General features: G+C 35.1%; 1 protein-coding gene across 1 annotated transcript in view; it reads left to right on the plus strand.

Moving 5' to 3' along the window:
- The window catches only part of LOC123528104 (kinesin-like protein unc-104), a 116,926-nt gene that overhangs the window by 80,032 nt on the left and 14,996 nt on the right, over nucleotides 1–21,898 (plus strand). The window contains exons 29-43 of the mRNA XM_053524004.1: nucleotides 88–262; nucleotides 664–754; nucleotides 1,102–1,226; nucleotides 2,754–2,849; nucleotides 5,070–5,141; nucleotides 5,786–5,803; nucleotides 6,837–6,908; nucleotides 7,956–8,107; nucleotides 8,605–8,825; nucleotides 9,452–9,537; nucleotides 13,852–13,970; nucleotides 17,640–17,785; nucleotides 18,941–19,273; nucleotides 20,479–20,591; nucleotides 21,515–21,764. Of these exons, the coding sequence (XP_053379979.1) occupies nucleotides 88–262; nucleotides 664–754; nucleotides 1,102–1,226; nucleotides 2,754–2,849; nucleotides 5,070–5,141; nucleotides 5,786–5,803; nucleotides 6,837–6,908; nucleotides 7,956–8,107; nucleotides 8,605–8,825; nucleotides 9,452–9,537; nucleotides 13,852–13,970; nucleotides 17,640–17,785; nucleotides 18,941–19,273; nucleotides 20,479–20,591; nucleotides 21,515–21,764 (2,069 nt within the window). The remainder of the gene's footprint in view (nucleotides 1–87; nucleotides 263–663; nucleotides 755–1,101; nucleotides 1,227–2,753; nucleotides 2,850–5,069; nucleotides 5,142–5,785; nucleotides 5,804–6,836; nucleotides 6,909–7,955; nucleotides 8,108–8,604; nucleotides 8,826–9,451; nucleotides 9,538–13,851; nucleotides 13,971–17,639; nucleotides 17,786–18,940; nucleotides 19,274–20,478; nucleotides 20,592–21,514; nucleotides 21,765–21,898) is intronic.

Below are 21,898 nucleotides of genomic sequence, written 5' to 3' on the forward strand. Positions count from 1 at the left end.
CAAATCAGTGCCTATTTCAAATATAGCAAACACCTTGTGAAAATACCTGTATTACAGTATCATTAAACATTGTTTCATTGTTTATAGAAAATGAAAATACCCAGGAGAAGAAACTGAACATGGATCCAGACTCATTCCCTGATATAGATGTTAATGAGCTGCCAAACCATTTGAAGATAGGTTCAACATTACAGTTCCGAGTGACGCTGCTTCAGGCATCCGGAATATCTCCAGAATATGCTGACATCTTCTGTCAGTTCAAGTAAGTTGATTAACATAGTTTTTGTGAATGATAGAATGAAAATTTTGTGAAGGACTTTTTTTAATGAAGACAGGATTTTTTGTGGAAAGTTACAGTTTTTACAAGAAATCCTGAATGATGTAGGTTAAGAGGTAATTAAATACATGTAGGCACATAAATAGGGTCAACTACTTACAAACAAGGTGTCTTACTTTGATTGTTGATTCAAACAAAGTACATAGAAGTTGACTTGCTTTAAATTGTGATGAGGAGACAAATAAATTAATGTGAGCATTTGTCAAACTATTCTTAAAATAAAATGTTTCAACTAACTGGAATTAAATAATAGCATTTTGATTTATTCTTCAGTACTAAGCTTTATGTTATAAAATGTTAAATGTTTTTTGTACATTGTTTTTCAGTTTCTTACATCGTCATGATGAGGCATTTTCCACAGAACCTCTGAAAAATACGGGTAAAGGACCTCCACTTGGCTTTTACCATGTACAAAATGTAAGTTGTTTAAAAAAAAAATTAAAACAAACCAGATCATTTTGTTTGGATCTGTAGTTTTAGTTAAGTTTTGATACTATTATGTCTCTCATTTTGTATCATCTGAAAAAAACGATCGTTAGGTTTTATGTGGGACAGTGTTTTTAGTTTTAATACCTATCTATTCTTTTATCAATTCATTATTTGTGTGTTTCTCTCACAGGCTGTTTTATTTTCATGTGATAATTTGTGTCTAACTAAAAAAAAATACTTGATTAGATCTAGCTAGTATTGTATTTTGTATTAAGACATTTAATGGTTATAGTCACCACAAAAACCTGTGACTTGTCATAAATTTTTGTTTTCAGTTCACAGTAAATGTAACAAAGTCATTTATAGACTATGTAAAGAACCAGCCAGTGGTGTTTGAAGTGTTTGGACATTACCAACAGCATCCATTACATGAACAGGCGAAGGATTCTAAACAACCATTGTGAGTGTGCACTTCTGGCAGTTTGTTTGACTATTGTGAAATCAGTGTGAAGTTACCAGTTTTACATCTTGTCCATTTTTTTCGGCGACGCCGTCTTAATTCGTTTTCGTTACCAATGCCACGTGACTTCAGTTTGCAAATCAAACTACTTGATAACGCATTATAGATAATTTTTAAAAATGGAAGATTTATGCAACACTCTGCTTGATTGGATGAGAGTGTCAATTTCTTTCACTCTGTTGATTGTGCTATGCTGAGTGAAATGTAGACAAGGCGTTTATCCTAAACGACGCTGTTCACAGTTTTAAAGCTAATTTTGGCTCAGTATATTTAGCAAGAATATTGATATATCTCAAAATGATAAGTAAGTTTAATAAATATGATAAAAACCTGTTCAAATACCAACATATATCAAATTAAAGAAAGAGCTGAATACGGTCTGCGTATCACATGAATATGGGTGTGATAAGAGTCTTTTATGTAGAGAAGTGCTTTTTAAAAGATTTTCCTTGTTACAATTGTCATCTGTATATGAAACGGTTTCTTGCTTTTGTGACTTATTCAGATTGCATATTAAAACGAGTACTTGTTTGCTTTGATATAGTTATTATAAATTATTTAACTGATTTATTATATATGAACATTTTTCTTTAGTATGGTATGCAAATTATGAACTCAGTTGAAATCTGTTTTATTAAATATATGCTGTATAATGACTGAATCTCATTACACTGAAATGAAGGTACGCTGCATACAGTTTATCTATGTGATATGACTACGGTCAAACTTATGAAACAGAAATATTGAAATAATTACAATTGTATGTTTTGCTTGACCTTCACTTTCTTATAGGTGTGGAGTCATTGTCCAAAGATTCATGAATAGCAAATATGCTATTTGTTAAAGCGGGATCAGTTGGCCTATTTTAGAAATAAATAAAAAAATCCTTTAATTGATTTTTTTCTCATGTATTCTAATCAAACTTGATTTGTAGCATCTTTATTAGGCCCGCAGCCAACTTTGTTCAGCTGGGACATTTGACCCCTTTGCTGTAATTATTCGTCTAAGGATAAACGAAACAGAATTGCAACCCTACGAAACTTTTGCGAAAATGTAAAAGAGAACCATTTAAATTGTTAAAGTGCGGTGTTTAGTTTTGCAATTTGAAAAATGTTAGATGAAAGATGAATGTTAGATGAAAAATTCATAAACTTCTTTCCTTATTACAATTCGCCGACCATCATTTTTAAAGATATTTCTTGTTTACTTATATGTGAGTTATCCTGATGAAGCCATTAGTTAAAATGTTTATGAGATAAATTGCTGCAGACAAAACTTTGAAATCTACTACCTGTCCTAAATCTCAAACACTCGCATTTTGTGAATTCTCAACACTGTAAATAAGGCTAAAATTATAAAGCTTTATCAGAATACAGTAATTAGTAGATGAGTAGTTTATGAAAATAACCTGGACATTAAGATATGTCACATTGACTTTGCTTGTTGAATCAGAGTTTTTCATTACAGTGTTAGAAGACAGTCGTCAAAGAAGCATTTTCCGATGTTACTTCCTATATCTAAACCAGTACCATCACCAAAGTTTGGTGTTATAACACCACCCAGGTAACAACATTTTATGTTGTGATGTTTCTTCTCATAATTTTCTGTCATCATTTACAATTTATTATTTTCTCCTCTTCCTGTCATTACGTGTTATTGTGTGCTTTGAAAGTAACTATTTCTTTAATTGTGATTTTTATGCCCCCACTTTGGGGGGGGAGGGCATATAGATTTGCCCTTGTCCGTCCGTCCGTCCTTCCGAGAATGTTGTGTCGCGCCCAGCTCCAAAAGTATTTGACGTAGAGTCACAAAACTTTACAGGAATGTTGGTCAGCATGTGTAGTTGTGCACCTGGGGTTTCGCGTCCGGATTCATCCAGTCATGTAGGAGTTATGGCCCCTGACTTAGTAAAAAATTGGTCATTTTAATGTTGTGTCGCGCCTAGCTCCAAAAGTATATGACTTAGAGTCACAAAACTTTACAGGAATATTGGTCAGCATGTGTAATTGTGCACCTGGGGTTTCGCGTCCATATTCATCCAGTCATGTAGGAGTTATGGCCCCTGACTTAGTAAAAAATTGGTCATTTTAATGTTGTGTCATGCGTAGCTCCCAAAGTATTTGACCTAGAGTCACCAAAGTGTACAGGAATGTTGGTCAGCATGTGCAGTTGTGCACCTGGGGTTTCGCGTCCGGATTCATTCAGTCTTGTAGGAGTTATAGTCCCTGACTTAGTTAAAAATTGGTCATTTTAATGTTGTGTCATGCGTAGCTCCAAAAGTATTTGACCTAGAGTCACCAAAGTTTACAGGAATGTTGGTCAGCATGTGCAGTTGTGCACCTGGGGTTTCGCGTCTGGATTCATTCGGTCTTGTAGGAGTTATGGCCCCTGACCTGGGAAAAAAATGTCATTTTAATGTCATGTAGTGGGGGCATCTGTGTCCCATGGACACATTTCTAGTTTAGTCATATTTGTAATTCCAACTTTTACTGCGCTTTCTGTGATACTTTTGTTACAAAAAAAGAAAAACAGCACCTTTATTTTTGAATAGTTATTGTTGGAGAGATATCTGAACTGGATGCCAGCAAGTAGGGTCCAAGATTATTAAAGTTGAACCCAGTCTTCAAATGCAACCTTGCCATTGGTCAAGTTTGAAATTGTGCTCAGCCAGTCAGATACTTGTTTCTAAACTTTTTAAGGTAGTTCTGCAGGTTTGATAAACTGGTTGTCATTGAGTAATATTATTTATCTGGTTAACATAGAATAAAGCCTGGACCTGGGCCACCTGGCTTATTGAAAGGAAAAACTTTCTGCATATGAATGTCATTTTGTATGTACAACATACTATGATTCCTATGAAAACAACAACATTACTTTCTTTCTAAACTTCGAAAAGTGATAATAGAAAAAATCATACATGATTTAATTCCAAATAATACCTTCAAGTCACTAGAAATATGAGAATGTAACTGAGGAAACTTTCATTAAAATCTGCATTGTAGGAAAAGTTCTTTTCATGATGATTTCATCAAAGTTGGGAAATTCCCATAGAAAACTTGCATGAGGTCCTTTGTTCTCAAACCAAAATTTCAGAGTGTTTTTGCCAAAAGCATCCTCCCAAATGGAAAAATGTGAATACAACTGGGAAATTTTACATTATATTTTACTTTTAAGTGGTCACAATTTTTGGTGTTTTTATGTGATTTAAACCTTGTAGGGCTGCACTAGGCTTCAGTGGCAAATCAGTTTCAGTTTTTAGATACTGTAAAATCATTTAATTTGGTGGGCATGAAATTTCGTGGTTTTGGTGAAAACAGCAATTTCATGGGGATATGAATTTGTGGATTTCAACTTTTGAACATAAAATGAAGGGGAGTTTTACTTGTTCATTGGGGTTAAATTTCGTGGATTGACTCAACCACGAAATCCACTAAAATTAGTCCCCCACGAATATTAATGATTTCACAGTAGTCATGTGTAATAGCTAATTTATATTATTCAGGAAATGAATTATTTTAAGAAATCGGGGAAATAATAAGATAAATAAATCAAATATAGAGATTATTATATTTCCTCTTGTCATGATGAGCATAAAAATCAGTACCAGATGTGTAAAAATAGATTTGTCCTCTGAACATTTTGCTCCAAGTCTTTTGAAAATTTTATTTTGAGGTTCAGGGTTTTCAAAATTTTCATTTTGCCATTACAGCCTATGGTTGCTATGTATCTTTGTTGTATATTATGATTTGATCACTGTTGTATCTTGTATTTTCACTTGACTAGGGAGAAATGGAAAGAAAAGTTCAAAAGTCCAAGTAAACTTATAATGGATATCAGCAAAGCAAAAGGAGATGAGTAAGAAACGTTCATGATCTTTTCTTCGGCCCATATTCATCAATATTAAATTTTATAGTCTGAAATTTAAAGGACAAAGGTTTCTGTTGAGCATAGAAACATAGAAAAAAATGTTTTGGGAAAAGAGAAACTCTGCTTAGAATTAGAAGAATATTTAATTTAGCAAAATTGTTGGATTTGTAGCAATGTAAATATTTCAGGAAGATTCAGAAACTCAATGTACTGGTAAGTGCGAATTAGTTAGAAAAAAGATTGGGTTAAAGTTCAAATCTGAATTTCAGACTTTGATGAAAATAGGCTGGATTGCAGTATTAACCAACTAACAGATTGAATTTCTTTCTTTTCTTGGTGTAAACAATTTTCTGCTAATATTATAGATAATAACTAGTTTTAGCTCAGTTTTACTTGTTACTTTTTATTCTAATATTATCAAGTTTGCAAATTTATTACAAGTTGATTTAATATATTTGGAAGTAATATGAATGTCAGGGGAAAAAAATATTTCTCTTGATTTATTGTCAGATATGTTCTTTAATTATCAATAGTTTTTTGAATTAGTTAATTCAGCAATTACTACAGTACATATTTGTCGATGTTGACTAAGTCATTGAAAATTGTCATGAATTACTGTATATACTACACAGGGTTGTAGAAGAAACAGAGTAAATATTTGATTACTACTAACCTTCCATATATCCAATTACATTTCTCCTTACACAATCTTCTCTTAGACTCCGTTTTATGATTTAAATTTTTGTTTGCATGCACAATTATAATACATGTATTTTCATTATTTAACCTTTAGCTTATATTACCCTCTATTATTTATTTGCAGCATACTTGAGTATATTGACAACGCATTTACCATAAAACTGGATGTTTATTGCCAGTGGCTACATTTATGTGTCTGAAACGCTAATTTTACAGTCATATCTTTTAATCTTTATTTAAAAACTTTGGAATTACTTAATTTCACAGGCATGAAATTCTGTGGTTGTGGCCAAAATATCTATTTCTTGGGGATTTGACTTTCTGGATTTCAACTTGTACTTTGAGTAGAAGTTTTAATTGTTGATTGAGCTTCATTTTGTTGATTGTCGATCATTTCACAATATGCAGACAGAGAGAGTAGAAACGTTAATGTCTGAAATGGCTATATCTGTACATTGCAGATGAAAGGAAAGAAATATAAAGAATGAAAATGTTGGGGGATTGTCATGTCAGATAGTTTGAGAAACATATGTTTCCAATTTGTAGCTGGAGGTTTTTGTTATACTTGATGAAATTGGCACATGTTGGTGTCATGCAAAAATTTATTTTAAAAAGTTTACGAAAAAGATCTTTTTTGAAAATGTAGTGCTCAGTGTTTAAGAATTACCTATGAATAATTGAATCAGCTCAAAGTTTTCTTCGGTAGATCTGTAGAAATTATATACATGAGATGTTCATGTTTTCAAGTACCTACTTTCTATCCCCCACCGATGAAATCGGGAGGGGGGTATTGAAATGGCGTCCGTCCGTCTGTGCCCCCCACAAAAAACATTCATATTCTGTTAAAATGATTTTGACTAATGAAATTATTTGCTTCTTAGTAACATCCTTAACTTCTTGCCGGATATATTTTTTGGCCATTCCTCACCACAAGGCCTTTCAGCAGGGGATACCAATTCATTGAATTTGCTTGTTCAATTTCAGTTCAAGCCATGTACATTCAAGATATGACCTTCTAGTCTGGTTTGAGATTTGTGAACTTGCACCAAATGGAGAGTAAGTAAACAGTTCTAAATGTATTGATTGTGTAAGTGCATTTCATGAAAGCCCTGTCATTTGTAGGGTCTAGGAACTTCATTGTCTCAACTTGCTTTTATACATCAAGTTTTCATAGGGTTTTTTTTCACATTGCCTGTTGCACTACATCAACATGGAAGAATGTTTGCTGTTCCAACAGTTGTCTGAAAGAAAGATTTCTTTCTGTTTGAAAGATGTAACATAATAATTATAATGTTTTAATAAAGGAAAAAGAGTGAAAAAAAATATTTTCATGGCAGCAAAATTTTGTGGTTTTGGTCAAATGGCAAGTTTGAGGGAATTTGAATTCATGGATTTCAGCTTTTGAAACTAAAATGAGAGGGAAATTTACCTGTTCATAGGTAGTACATTTGTGGATTTACTCCAACACAAAATCCATGAAAATTAGTGCCCCACAAATATTAATGATTTTACAGCACTAGATAAATGACCAAAAAAATTATGAACAGTTTAAAGTTTATTTCGCACATACGTGTACACTTTTTGATGAAAACACATAAAATGTATGAAAAAGGATCAGAGCAAAAAGCTGATGCTTACAATGGCCATTTCCTAAAAGTGTAAATATATGTACATCTATAAGGAATCCGGGACAGTTTAGTCTTTGTCCAAATATCTGAGAGCTTACTGAAAATTTAGGGGCTTCCGTGGCTGAGTGGTTAAGGTTGCTGACTTTAAATCACTTGCCCCTCATCGATATGGGTTCGAGCCTCACTCAGGGCATTGAATTCTTCATGTAAGGAAGCCATCCAGCAGCCTTACAGAAGGTTGGTTGTTAACACCAGGTGCCCGCTCTTGATGAAATAATGCATGGAGGGGCACCTGGGGTTTTTCTCCACCATCAAAGCTGGAAAGTTGCTATATAACCTGTGTGTATGTGCAGTATCAAACACAACAAATAAATAAAGAAATGTATGTTTTGTCTTTACATTTATACATTGCTTGTAATCCTTCCATGCTGGATAGTAATAGATATTTAACACTTTTATGCTGGCATCCTTGCAGATATGTTCCCGCAGTGGTTGACCACAGTGACGGTATGCCGTGTTCCGGTACATTCATGTTACACCAAGGTATACAGAGAAGATTAGCCATCACAATTACACATGAACAAGGACCAGATTTCTTCTGGAAAGATGTGAAAGAGCTTGTTGTTGGTGAGTTTCATGTGCTCCACTTTTAATATGTATTCTGATATGCTAGTCTCAGTTAGAAGTGTCGTCAAGGAACATATTGTAATTGAAATAACACATCTATAATGGTGATTTTCTCTTGAAAACAAATAGTGTCATTCATCTTCACTTTTGAACATTGAACTATAATTTAATTCAATAATAAAATATGTTTCTGGATGTGTTGTTTCTGAAATGGACAAGTTCTGAAAAATGATGTACTTCATTATACATAACCAAAGTTTTATCAGCATGTTACTGTTTTCTGAATTTTGATGAGAGTGAATCCTGCCATATAAAATCTTAACACGCAACACATCGAAATTTGATAGAATTTGCTGAACTGGGATAGCTTGTATAAAGATCTGGAGTAGTTTCCAGATTTAATGAATGATAGATGGCTCATATGTGTAGTTTATTAGTCGGTTAAAGTTTTGTATTGCAGTGTAAATCAGATTACAAATGTGTGCTTCTTTTTATAGGTCGTATAAGGACAACTCCAGATTTCCGAGATTATGACACTGAACACACAGTTTTATCTCTTGGCCTATTCCCTGCATGTTACATACAACAGCCGACTGATGATCGGGTGTTCTTTCGTTTCGAGGCAGCATGGGATAGTTCACTACACAACTCGCCACTGCTAAACAGGGTCACAGCATCCGGAGAGAGGATTTACCTTACAATGTCCGCCTATCTTGAGGTAAATAAGACATTTATATTTTTTACTTTTTGTTAGGAAACCATTCTTTGAAAAGAGCTTTTATTAGAATTTCTGTTCTAACTGTTTATGGTTTTAAATACTGAATTTAGTGAAATTCTGGAAATAGTGTTACATAAATTCTATTTTACAATCTGAACAACATATGCATTTTAATGAAAGTAGATTATATTAAGATAGTTTGACAAACTGAAAGACACTTTAGTTCCAGTTTTCTAAGGATGAATTTTTTCTCAAATACCATTGATTCAGATCAGTTGGTAGAACACAATACTCCCAGATCAGCAGCAAGTTCGTGTATTATAACTTAAGAGAATAACAGAAATTAAAGAGGATAGAATTTTATGCTGAAAAATCCCAAGCGCCTGAGACTGGATTCAAACCCGGGTAGCACAGGTGAAAGTCCAATGCTCTAACCACTGAGCCAAAGAGTTAACTCCCTTTGGTTTTGAGATCAGTTTTAAATTTACAAGCTATGCATTAGTGACCATAACAGATGGAAGCCATGTTTGCCACAAGTTGAGCTAACTAAGCAGGCTGTAGTGGCTTTATGCTTCTGTTCTTTTAAGTGGTGAGATCTACATTTATAGTTTATCTTTCTGTTTCAGGTTGATAACAGTCCGCAGCCAGCATGTATTACTAAAGACTTATGTATGGTCATACATTCAAGAGATACCAAAATATCAGCTTCCAAGTATGTACCTATGTATTCTTTAATACTTCTGTTCTATGAGAAGAAAATTTTAATATATTTACTCAGAAAAAAAAAATGTCCTGTAAGATTTAATTGCATTGTTCAAATGTTACTTTTGTGACAATCGGCACAAGCATCTGTATGAAAAAATTTGGTTCCATATCTTGTGTATTACTTTTAATTACTTGTTTACTGATGGATAGAAAATACAGACAGTCACCACGTTGAAGTGAGTGTGGAGTTGAATTTTGTTACTGCAAAGTGGGTGTTGGGTATTCTACCTTTTCTGTGTGCAATTCTGTTTTATACCGCTTTTCAGTATCTTTGTTTGAATAACACGTTCCTGTTATTGGTTTTTTGTTGAGCCCACTTGAGGTGAGCTTGACTTAGTCGTCACTTTTGGCGTGTCGGTGTATGTGCGTCCATCCGTCCGATTTTGTCCAGACCATAATTTTGACATGTTTGGACCAATCTTCTTTATATTTGATATGAATGTTTACCTCCATGAGAAGGAGTGTCATGTGCAAATCCCATGTTCCTATTCCAAAGGTCAAGGTCACAGTTGGAGGTCAAAGGTCAAATTGAAGTTTGTCCGGAGCATTTCTTCTTCATGCATGGTGGGAGTTTGATATAACTTGGCATGAATGTTCACCATTATGAGATGGAGTGTAATGCGCAAGAACTAGGTCTAAGGTCAATGGCACACTTAGAGGCCAAAGGTCAGATACAAGAAGTACATTGTATTGAGCATGTCTTCTTCATGCATAAAAGGATTATGATATAACTTGTCATATATGTTCAACACCATGAGGCAACTTTGTTTTTAGAAATACTTCCCTTTGTTGTTACTATAAATAGCTTATACTGAAACTTTTTTTATCCAATATCAAAGTGTATTTTGACCTATCTCTACCTGGTAAGGACTTATATTATATTGATTTTTTTTAATATTACTTTTATAGACAGCTGGCGGGCTTGACATTCTGCCCATGGGCATGCAGAATGTATTTATAGTTTTTAGCTCACCTGAGCCAAAGGCTCATGGTGAGCTTTTGTGATCGTTCGATGTCCGTCCGTCGTGTGACGTGCGTCGTCCGTCCATCAACATTTTCTAAAAAAATCTTCTTGAAAACCACTGGGCAGAATTAAACCAAACTCACAGAAATGATCCTTGGGTGGCCCCCTTTAAAAATTGTTCAAAGAATTGAATTCCATGCAGAACTCTGGTTGCCATGGCAACCGAAAGGAAGAACTTTAAAAATCTTCTTGTCCAAAACTGCAAGGCATAGAGCCTTGATATTTGGCATGTAACATCATCTAATGGTCCTCTAGTAAGATTGTTCAAATTGTGCCCCTGGGGTGGAAAGAGGCCCCGCCCCGGGGGTCACAAGTTTTACATTGACTTATAATAGGAAATTTTTTTTTAAAAGCTTCTTGTCTTAAACCACAAGACCTAGGCCTTTGATATTTGGTATGTAGCATTACCTTATGGTCCTCTACCAAAATGATTCAAATTATAACTCTGGTGTGAAAAGAGGCCTTGCCCCGGGGTGGGGGGGGGGGTCTCAAGTTTTACATAGACTTATATAGGAAAAAACTTTAAAAACCTTCTTGCCTGAAACTCCATGGCATAGGCTTTTGATATTTGGTACGTTGCATTGCATAGTGTTCCTCTACCAAAATTATTCAAATTATGCCCCTGGGGTGAAAAGAGGCCCAGCCCTAGGGTTCCCAAATTTAACATAGACATATCTATAGGGGAAAAAATCTTCTTGTCTGAAAGTTCAATATTTGGTATGTAGCATTGCCTAGTGGATCTCATACAAGATTGTTCAAATTATGCTACTGGGGTGAAAAGAGGCCCCGCCCTGGGGGTCACTTGTTATATGAGTTATATAGGAATAAAAACTTCAAAAATTATCAAATCATATTTCCTAGATTGCTTAATCATAATTTAATTACCTGATGACCCGAAGTGATTAGGAGTCACCTGACTGTGACCTTGACCTACTGACTTACTTTCTTGTTTTTTAAGATACAGCCTTGAAATTTGGATGACATGTACAATTTTTCTCACCAATCTTAAAACTGACTCTCAGTGACCATGAATGTGACCTACTGACCTACTTTCTAATATTTTAGCATCAGTTTGCCATTTTAAACATGTGGCTCATATTACACAGGTGAGCGATTCAGGGTCATCATGACCCTCTTGTTGTAAATTCCTTTTAATGCCCATGAAGTGCAATGAGCATAATATCTTGGCCAAGTTCTATAACCAGCTGGATCCTCCCAAGTCTTTCTGGAGTTATGGCCCTTGATTTACTCACAAGGGCGTAGGAGCTGGGATGGCAGGGGCGGCACCCGCCGCCCCAATGTTTCGAGGAGCAGCGAAATGCCAACTCGTAATTTATTTAAAAAGCTAGAAATAATTGAGAATAAATACAGCGGTCTTCCCTTGCTAATTTATCATGAAGTGCATAGGCGACCAATATGTACACAGAATCTTGTCATATCGCTGACTCCTTGCTAGATCACCTTGGTGACAGGGTATTGTACAAAACCGATAATCTGCAACGACCAATGTCGCTGTATTTTCACGCCCCGCAGACTCGATTTTTATAGGCGATACATTAATTAATGAAAGTTAATCGTATTTAATTGCTTACTACCGAAAAGATTATAGACACTTGCAATTAATGTTGTGTCTCAAATTCTGCCAACAAAGTAAAACACAAAAGCAAATCGGCATCTGTAGATGGCTTTTCAGTTAAATATTTTTGACATATTGTTTTAAATATCAAAGAAACCAATCATAATGATTAAATTCAACGCATCAAATGTAGAAAAATCATAGATTTTACAGATCTAGTAACATTAATAACATTAAACCAGTATTACAGCTTCTACATAAAAATGGAAAAGCCCAATCAGCCTCGCAATTTTGCATTTCCAAACAATTATATTAGGTCTCCTGTGCATTTGGGATCTGTCAGGATGCTTATGTGTAATGTTTTATGTGTTAAATGTATTAAATTACGGAATCCATTCATATTAAAAAAACAGCTACTGAGCAGTCCAAGAAGTTGCCAGATTGCACCATTTACTCTAGCTATAAGCAAAATTTTCACGGGGACACCACAGACCCCATTGATGGTAGGGGGTATCCCCCTCCCAGACCTCACCCCCTCCCCAATGCTAAAATCATCCCTACGCCCCTGACTCAAAATTGGGAAAATTGACGTTGTCTGCTCTCTAACTTGATCAGTTTTCAATATCCAATATTCACCAAACTTGGGCACTATGTTTATGGGCATAAGATCTGGAATAATTTAATTTCTAGCTGACTAGTGTAAGTCACTCTTGAGCTTTATCCCTCAAATTACTTACTGGTAATGTGTCTTTTTCTGGAATTACTAAAATCACGACAATTGACAGTGCTTGCATTTAACTTTAAGCAGTTCTTATGCCACATTTCTTATTCAGTTTGTACAAAACGTTTATTTATGTACCATTCTTATTTGTTCTGTATTGTAACTTTGTGTAATGCTCTGTTGTTTATATGTATATATATGTTGAGGCCCACATGGAAGATTGGGAAACCAAATGTGTAGCCTCATTAAATAAAGTCTTTACTTACTTACTTACTTACTTACTTATCCTGTGTTCACCAAACTTAGTCAGAATGTTTATATATTGGCATTTTGTGGGCATGCACATAAGTAATTTCCTCTCTGGGAGTGGTATCCACTAATTCCTGCAGTTAAAGCCAAGCCGTATTGAAAATTTTAGTAACTGGTGAAAAAAAAATTGCCAAGTGATGAAATGACTTCAGATTGTGTTATTCATCAATGAAGATTAATTTGTCTGACTGTAAATTTAAATTTATGGCTTAGTTTAGTTTATTTCAGAAATTCATGAAACATTTAGCTATGGTAGCAAAGGAATTGGACGGAAAGTCATGTTAGATGACTTGGCCTGTCCTTAAAATTGACCACTTGAAACATACATGTTTATTGTAATAGTGTTGATTTTTCAATAATATTGTAATTTCTAAATAGCTGAAGTATTCTGTGACAATTCTTTATGAAATGTTGCCGATTGGCTGAAGCCTTCAGCCTTTGTTGTAAGCAAACCTAAAGCATTATGGAATGTGTCAGAGGTAATACCAAGTAACCAGCACACAAGTATTCCTCTGGAACGATATACAGCTGATTAAGGTCTTATAGAATAAGGAAGTATTTCACAAAAGATAGTTACAGAATACATGAATCAGACAGTAACTACAGTTTTCCCATTTGTATCTTATTACAGTAGTCCTTTCAGGTCATTGAGAAGTTTCTTCGGGAGTGGGGCAAAGTCATCCGACTGTAACCGTGTTAGTGGAATATACGAGATGTACCTACGTCAGATGTCGGAGTCAGGTAGTCCAGGTTTGTGGAAATATTTATGCTTCTATCTTTCGTCTGCAGCTGCGTAGTTAGAGATTTTAAATATCACCGAAGCATACTTGCCAAATACTGGCCACTCCCTCTTCAAACTTGGGCAATACTATCTAAATGTGTGTCTAATGACGCCATGTGGTTTTGAAGAATTTTTGTTCATATTTCTATAAAGAAGACCTGAATGAGACAATCATATCCTTACGAAATTAACCGTTATTCTTGCAGTGTGCTGAAATTTGATCGTCTATTAGAGATTATTTTCAAAATTTATCCCTATGGACATGTTGAAGAGACAAAAGGGGAATTAATGATTAATTTGGCAGGTATGCAAAACTGTTAGGTTGCTGATTTATTTCTCTTAATTTGCTCATGCATCACATTATGGCTGAAGTTTGTAGTTTGAGATTTTTTTTATTTTGACCTAATTATGTCTGCCTAAAATATTTTGGAGGAGACATATTGTTTCTGGTCTAGCTGTATGTCTGTCAGTCTGTCCATTCATTACAAAGTCATGTTTGTTCTGTATCTTTCAATTTTCAAATTACTTGACACAAATGTTGAACATGATGAAAGATCTACAGAATGCAGCTTTGGGTCATGTGGGTTCAAGGTCACGTGGTGAGATCAAAGGTCAAATTGCTATTATTTTGTGCCTGCTCTGTAACTTTTTATGCCCCTGAAGGGAGGCATATTACCGGTTGTTTTCAACTGTCCGTCCGTTTGTTCGTTAGTTAGTTAGTTTGTTCTTTCGTCACAACCTTAACTTTTTGCATGAAGGCACTTTACTCGCGAACCACAGCACCCAGGACCTTCAAACTTCACATGCTGATAGTACTTATTGAGTATACCACCCCTGCTGGCTTTGGGGTCACCAGGTCAAGGTCACAGGGGCCAACGTTAACTTTTTGCATGAAGGCCTTTTACTTGCGAACCACAGCACCCAGGACCATCAAACTTCACATGCTGATAGTACTCATTGAGTACACCACCCCTACTGACTTTGGGGTCACCAGGTCAAAGGTCAAGGTCACAGGGGCCCAACGTTAACTTTTGCATGAAGGCACTTTACTCGCGAACCACAGCACCCAGGACCATCAAACTTCACTTGCTGATAGTACTCATTGAGTACACCACCCCTACTGACTTTGGGGTCACCAGGTCAAAGGTCAAGGTCACAGGGGCCCAACGTTAACTTTTTGCATGAAGGCAATTTACATGCGAACCACTTCACCCAGGACCTTCAAACTTCACATGCTGATAGTACTTATTGAGTACACCACCCCTACTGACTTTGGGGTCACCAGGTCAAAGGTCAAGGTGCTGCGGGGGCATTTGTCACCATCAGTGACAGCTCTTGTTTACTTCCTGGAAAGATTTTCAAAGAACTTGCCACAGCTATAGACCATTATGGAATGATATGCTGTCATTTGATTCAAGGTCAATGTCACATGGTGAGATTAAAGGTCAAATAAGGATTGTTTTATGTCAGCTCTACCTTTTTTATCCAGTGAAGTTTTAATGTACAATTTGAATTGGTCTGTCTATGAAGACATGTTTTTGTTCTATGGACATTTATTATATATCAGTTCATGACAAACTTCCATTTAAAATGAGGCCTTTTTTTGGAGACATGTGCTTTTTTTCAATAGGTTAGATTATTTGGAATGGATACATGTATACTCATAGGCATATATATTATACATACTGATTTTTGCACAATAGTTACTAACAGTAGAGCAGATGTAGTATATATTTGCAATCAGGTGAAGAAATATTGAACAATTATAACATAGCTGTAACGTAGTTTTTGTAGCTGGGTTCCTTTGTTTTTCCAACTTCTTCAAAAGAAGATATTTAGTAAGATAGTGATAAGTCAGCCAAAGAACATACGGTTTGTGTTTCTTTAGATCATTACAAAAATTCAACCTATCCCTTTAGAGTTTTTGGTAACATAAAAAGTACAAATTATGTAAATATTTAACATTTTACATGATTTTAGTGCGGAACTAGTGCAAAATTGATGTAAGACAGACACTCGCCTTAATAAGTCAGTCATTAACTGAATTATTTAAATTTCACCTGGCTTAAGCAGCCATCTCCCTGTTGCAGCTACATTATGTCATTCCACTTGCTGGCATTATGTCACTCCACTGGCTGGCATTATGTCACTCACTGGCTGGCATTATGTCACTCCACTGGCTTGCAGGCTGGCATTATGTCACTCCACTGGCTGGCATTATGTCACTCCACTTGCTGGGATTATGTCACTCCACTGGCTGGCATTATGTCACTCCACTGGCTGGCATTATGTCACTCCACTGGCTGGCATTATGTCACTCCACTGTCTGGCATTATGTCACTCACTGGCTGGGATTATGTCACTCCACAGGCTGGCATTATGTCACTCCACTGGCTGGCATTATGTCACTCCACTGGCTGGCTGCTATGACAGATTTGACAATAAGGTACCATTATGAAGATGCAGTTTCCATGTTAAATTTCTATCTTTTCTCACTGTAATTTGTATGAATAGAAAAGACAGTTTTCAGTCTTTTGTAAAAAAAAAAAAAAAGCAGTGAAAAATATTTTATTTGGACTACATTCTTAAAAAAAAAATCTGAATAAGGCAGTTTAATTCCAAAAATAAAAGTTATTTGAGGTAAAGAAGTAAAGTAGGTTAAGACATCGTTTAGTTCATATAATTTGATGTTTTTGTTTAATAAGATGTTATAGTAGGTCCATTTTCATAGCCAGGAGTCAACCACAAAATTGTTACAGTATGTATTTTGTGTATGTATTTACGTAGTTAAGTGACATTCACTGTAGTTAAGAAGGTATCTATACAAAACATCTGCTTGCTCTTTCAGAGGCATGTATGTTAGCTTTTGCACAAGCATGTATTTAAGCATGCATGCTTTCCATATTTTAAGAAACTGGAAGTACTATGGAAGGATAATACAAACAACATTTGTATTGCAGTATTTCATGTTATTTTGGTCTGTACTGTGGTACATATAGCAGTGTTTTTAAGATCTTAGTCTGTTTTAACTTACTCCTGAAGGAATACAGTCTTTATTTTGAAATTGTCACCTTGATTTGAGCAGCAAAAATTTGAATCTTTCTCAGTTTTGACAGAAATAATGTGAACTCACCAAATTATTTTTTAAAAGCAGAAAAAAAAATGTTTATTGACAAGTTTTTTTCAAAAAATATACTGGTGTAGATCTACTTGAGTCTAATTAAAGGTCCAATTCTAAGGAAAGTGAACATTTTAATTTCTTTTAAAAAGCACAGAAACTATTTCATTTTATTGGAAAATGAAAGTTGGTATGTAGAAATTCGAAATAAATCGCAGTATATGTACAATTATTTTTCTATGAAGTATGAAGAAAGCTAAAAAGACCTGGGGGGTCATTCTGTCGATTCATTGAAATTTCAACATAATACACATACATTTCTTTGAGTTCCAAAGACCTTCTGTAAATTTTGACCTGCCAATCTTCATTATTTAGTATCTTGCAGAAGTCTATGCATTGGCTATGAAAAAAATTGCCAACTCACTTTCCCTTAGTAATGGACCTTTAAACCTGTTCATCCCTAGAAATTATATTGGTATATAGGTATATGTTTTAAAATTTAAAACTTCATACAAAAAAGGTGTACAAAGACGTCAGCGTCGTGTATTAGATACATCATCTACTTATGTCCGAGGTGAAGAAAATTTGAATGGTTGGCGTCCGCGTGGTGACTCACTTCTTATTGACCATCAGTGGGAGTTGGAAAAACTGACACGACTTGAAATGGTAAGTTCCACTTGGACCCAATAACTGGTTCAGAATCTATAAGGCTAAACGCTTTCCTAATTAAAAAAATCTTTGACTGTTATCATGCCCTATTGAAAGGATCGGTCATTTTAACTTGGGACACTTTCAACTTTTAACTTGGGACACTTTCGACTTGTACTCATTTAGTTTGAGCCCCCACTCCATCACCTAAAATTTACTAACATTGGGATAGTCCATGGATACTTTACACCTTGTACTCTAAAGAACCAGGGAAGTTTCTGAAACTTGGAGTATCTTCTATATCTTGCACTGTCCTTCCTCTAAAATTACTATTAGTCTTCTGAAGGAGTCACTAATATGGGTCACTGCTGGTGACTATAAATAAACTTCCAAAACAAATAGACACATTTACCTCAAATCTTATCCATTAATACCCAGCATCTAGCAAGTAGAAAATTGGTAACCGTTCTTATCCTTTAGCTTGCTGGCAGCAAGTGATTCCACCCTTGCGACCAGTGCAGACCAAAATCAGTCTGCACATCCATGCAGGCTGATCATGGTCTGCACTGTACGCTATTTAGTCAGTTAATTTTCAGTGAACACCCCTTTGAATAATGAGAGTTACTTCCCAAACTGAATGATTGACCAATCAGTTGTAGAAATTTAGCAGGGTAAGGGTTAAACTAGCTGACGGCACACCAGTAGGCCAAATTAAAACTGTTCCCAATAGGGTTCGAACCTTTTCAATCTTCTTTTCAGTAGGTATGTGATGTATCCATTAGGCTGTGTTTTACCTGACATGTATGGTATTACATTGGTGTAGATGTAACTAGGGAGTAAATATTTCCAAGATAAAATTCTGTTTTTTAGAAGTGTGGTGATCACATTATAAAATGATATTAATTTTTCAAACTGTAAAAATATGCTGTGCGTACAAATCCTAGATGCTTGGAATTTTTGTAAAAAGTTCTAATACTTTTTTATACTTAATCAAGAATACTGAAGGTAAGCAAAAGTGGGAACTGAGATTTTGGCCTTTTAATACTCAGTACATGTTAAGTCTGTATTATGTTAAAGAATTGTCTTGAAAACCATTTTCTGATTTAAAAATTGCAAGCATCTATTCTAAGGATGTAAATATGTATGTTAGCAATTTCTAATGAATTTTCCCAGGTTGAAAAGTGCAGACATGTACTTTTGTTACGTGAAAAATTAGCTGAACAAAATAAGACTCAAGAATTGAGTAAAATGGACAAAGAAGTTACAAATATGACTAAAAAAGCACAAACTAAACTTGAAAAATCCGAGGAATTTAAAGAAAAGTTGGATGAAATCGTAACAGAGAAAGAGGATGATACAACCGAGAAGAATAAGTTTGCTGTGAGACGGGACAATAGTTATTTTAGCTTCCAGACAAATGGAGAACCAGAGAAAGAATTGGCGGCAAAATGTCTGCGTTTAATTCTACAGGGTCGTCTGCCACCAAACCCACCATCATCGGTCAAGGTATTTTCAATACATTGTACATCATATTCAGAATACAGTTCAGTCTCTATACATTCAAGTTTAGGTTTCCTTTAGTTATGATGAAATTAATAAAAGAAATTTGTTTGATAAACATAACTATCTTTAATAAATTTAGATTCAATTCGATATTTGATTTTATTAGATGTGTTTCACATTTGACTGAAATTTGCAAAGTTACTTTGTGAAAAGAGGTCATCATTGGGTATTTTTTTCATTTGCCTGATAGTAATAATGTTTGCACCCTCCAATGACATAATTTTGTAATTCTTTTTAGCTCATCTGATTTTTTTTAAAAAAAAAAGAAGAGTTATTGTCATCACTTGAGCGGTTGTCGGCATCGGTGTCGGCGTTGCCTGGTTAAGTTTTATGTTTAGGTCAGCTTTTCTCCTAAACTATCAAAGCTATTGCTTTGAAACTTGAAATACTTGTTCACTATCATAAGCTTACCCTGTATAGCAAGAAACATAACTCCATCTTGCTTTTTGCAAGATTTATGGCCCCTTTTGTACTTAGAAAATATCAGATTTCTTAGTTAAGTTTTATGTTTAGGTCAACTTTTCTCCTAAACTATCAAAGCTATTGCTTTGAAACTTTGAATACTTGTTCACCATCATAACCAGACCCTGTACATCAAGAAACATAACTCCATCTTGCTTTTTGCAAGAATTATTTCCCCTTTTGGACTTAGAAAATCAGTTCTCTTGGTTAAGTTTTATGTTTAGGTCAGCTTTTATCCTAAACTATCAAAGCTATTGCTTTAAAACTTGCGACACTTGTTCATCATCATAAGCTGACCCTGTACAGCAAGAAACATAACTCCATCCTGCTTTTTGCAATAATTATTGCCCCTTTTGGACTTAGAAAATCATTTTCTTGGTTGAGTATTATGTTTAAGTCAACTTTTCTCATAAACTATCAAAGCTATTGCTTTAAAACTTGCAACAGTTTTTCACCATCATAAGTGGACACTGTACATCAAGAAATGTAACTCTATCCTGCTTTTTGCAAGAATGATGGCCCTTTTTAGACTTAGAAAATCATGGGTAGGACAATATTTCTATTATACAAAAAAAAATCAGATGAGCGTCAGCACCCGCAAGGTGGTGCTCTTGTTTATAGATACCAATGGAATTTTGTGTATTCTATTTATAGACACCAATGACATTTGTATGTTCTATTTATAGACACCAATGACAGAGTCTGTGATTAGCTCAGTATCATCTACTGACAGTGATTCTACAGCAAACAGCGAGTCCATGTTGTCCAGTATGGTCTCCTCTTCCTCAGAAATGTTCAAGTAAGTTAGCAGTAAAATAAACAGTAGGAGGATAACAGTGGAGCTAAAGAAAATGTAACTCTATATGGGTTCAAATCCCTTAAATTTAAAATCAGACCAAAGTGTTTGCAAATCCCTTGTCAAGATCTTTGTTAGGGTTTTAATGCATTTTTCTAACAGTTTTCCAGTAGTGATTTTTTGGTAATGGTTTTACATTACCAATATTTTTCTCAAAATAAAAACGAGGTTTCCTGAATGTAGACGAATGACGTTAGACATACTGTCAGAATGTCTTCTTTCAGACTGTTTAAGAAAACAGGCACTTTACCAAGGAGTCAGACTTGCAAACATTGATTCATAGTCTTGCTCTGTCATTTGCTCACTGCTCTAACTTCTTCGGCTACCTTAATTAGGTGTGAGTACAGGAAGTTCTTACCAGGTTCCCTTTCAAATAAGATTTAGAAAGTTCATTTGCAGTAAACGTCAAAATTAAATAAATTAATAATTGAGCCGTGCAATGAAAAAACCAACATAGTGGCTTTGCGACCAGCATGGATCCAGACCAGCCTGTGCATCCACGCAGTCTGGTCAGGATCCATGCCATTTGCTTTCAAAGTCTATTGCAATTAGAGAAACCATCAGCGAACAGCATGAATCCTGACCAGACTGCGCACAGGCTGGTCTGGATCCATGCTGGTTGGAAAGCCACTGTGTTGGTTTTCTCATGGTGCGGCTATTATGTTTTCAAGTGAATTGCATATAGTGAAGAAGTTGTATTCTTTTGTCTTATTCAGGATTTTGATTCAAAGACTACATTTATTTTCAAAAGCAGCATTTTAATTATTGAGTTTTGTTGTTTTCTGTGAGTAGTAAGACTTTCACTACTATTGAAATTAAACTTATAACAAAAATGAACAAGTTTCATGCATGTTTTCTCATTGCAGATCAATGAATTCTGAAGCTCCGGTTAAAATGTCAAAATCATCTGATAATCTTACCAACTCCACAGCTTCCGGTGGATCAGAAAGTACGGACCGGAAACTTACACTGCCAATCAAGAGTATACGACCGGACCAGGACATCATCGTGTTTGCACCTGATGTTGAAGAGGTCAGAGTTAGTCCAGTAGTGGCGAGGAAGGGATATTTGAATTTCCTAGATGAGAAATCAAATGGATGGATCAGAAAATGGGTGGTATGTATTTGTTATACTGCACAACTTTTGTAAAATAACATCACTCAGAAGACATGAGTTTGTTTGGTTGCTCTGGAGAAATTTACTTAAAAGCTGATCTAGTTGTAAAGAATACATTGACCTTTGTAGGTTAG

This window comes from Mercenaria mercenaria, chromosome 14 (assembly GCF_021730395.1).
Source record: "Mercenaria mercenaria strain notata chromosome 14, MADL_Memer_1, whole genome shotgun sequence".
Taxonomy (NCBI): Eukaryota; Metazoa; Mollusca; class Bivalvia; order Venerida; family Veneridae; genus Mercenaria; species Mercenaria mercenaria.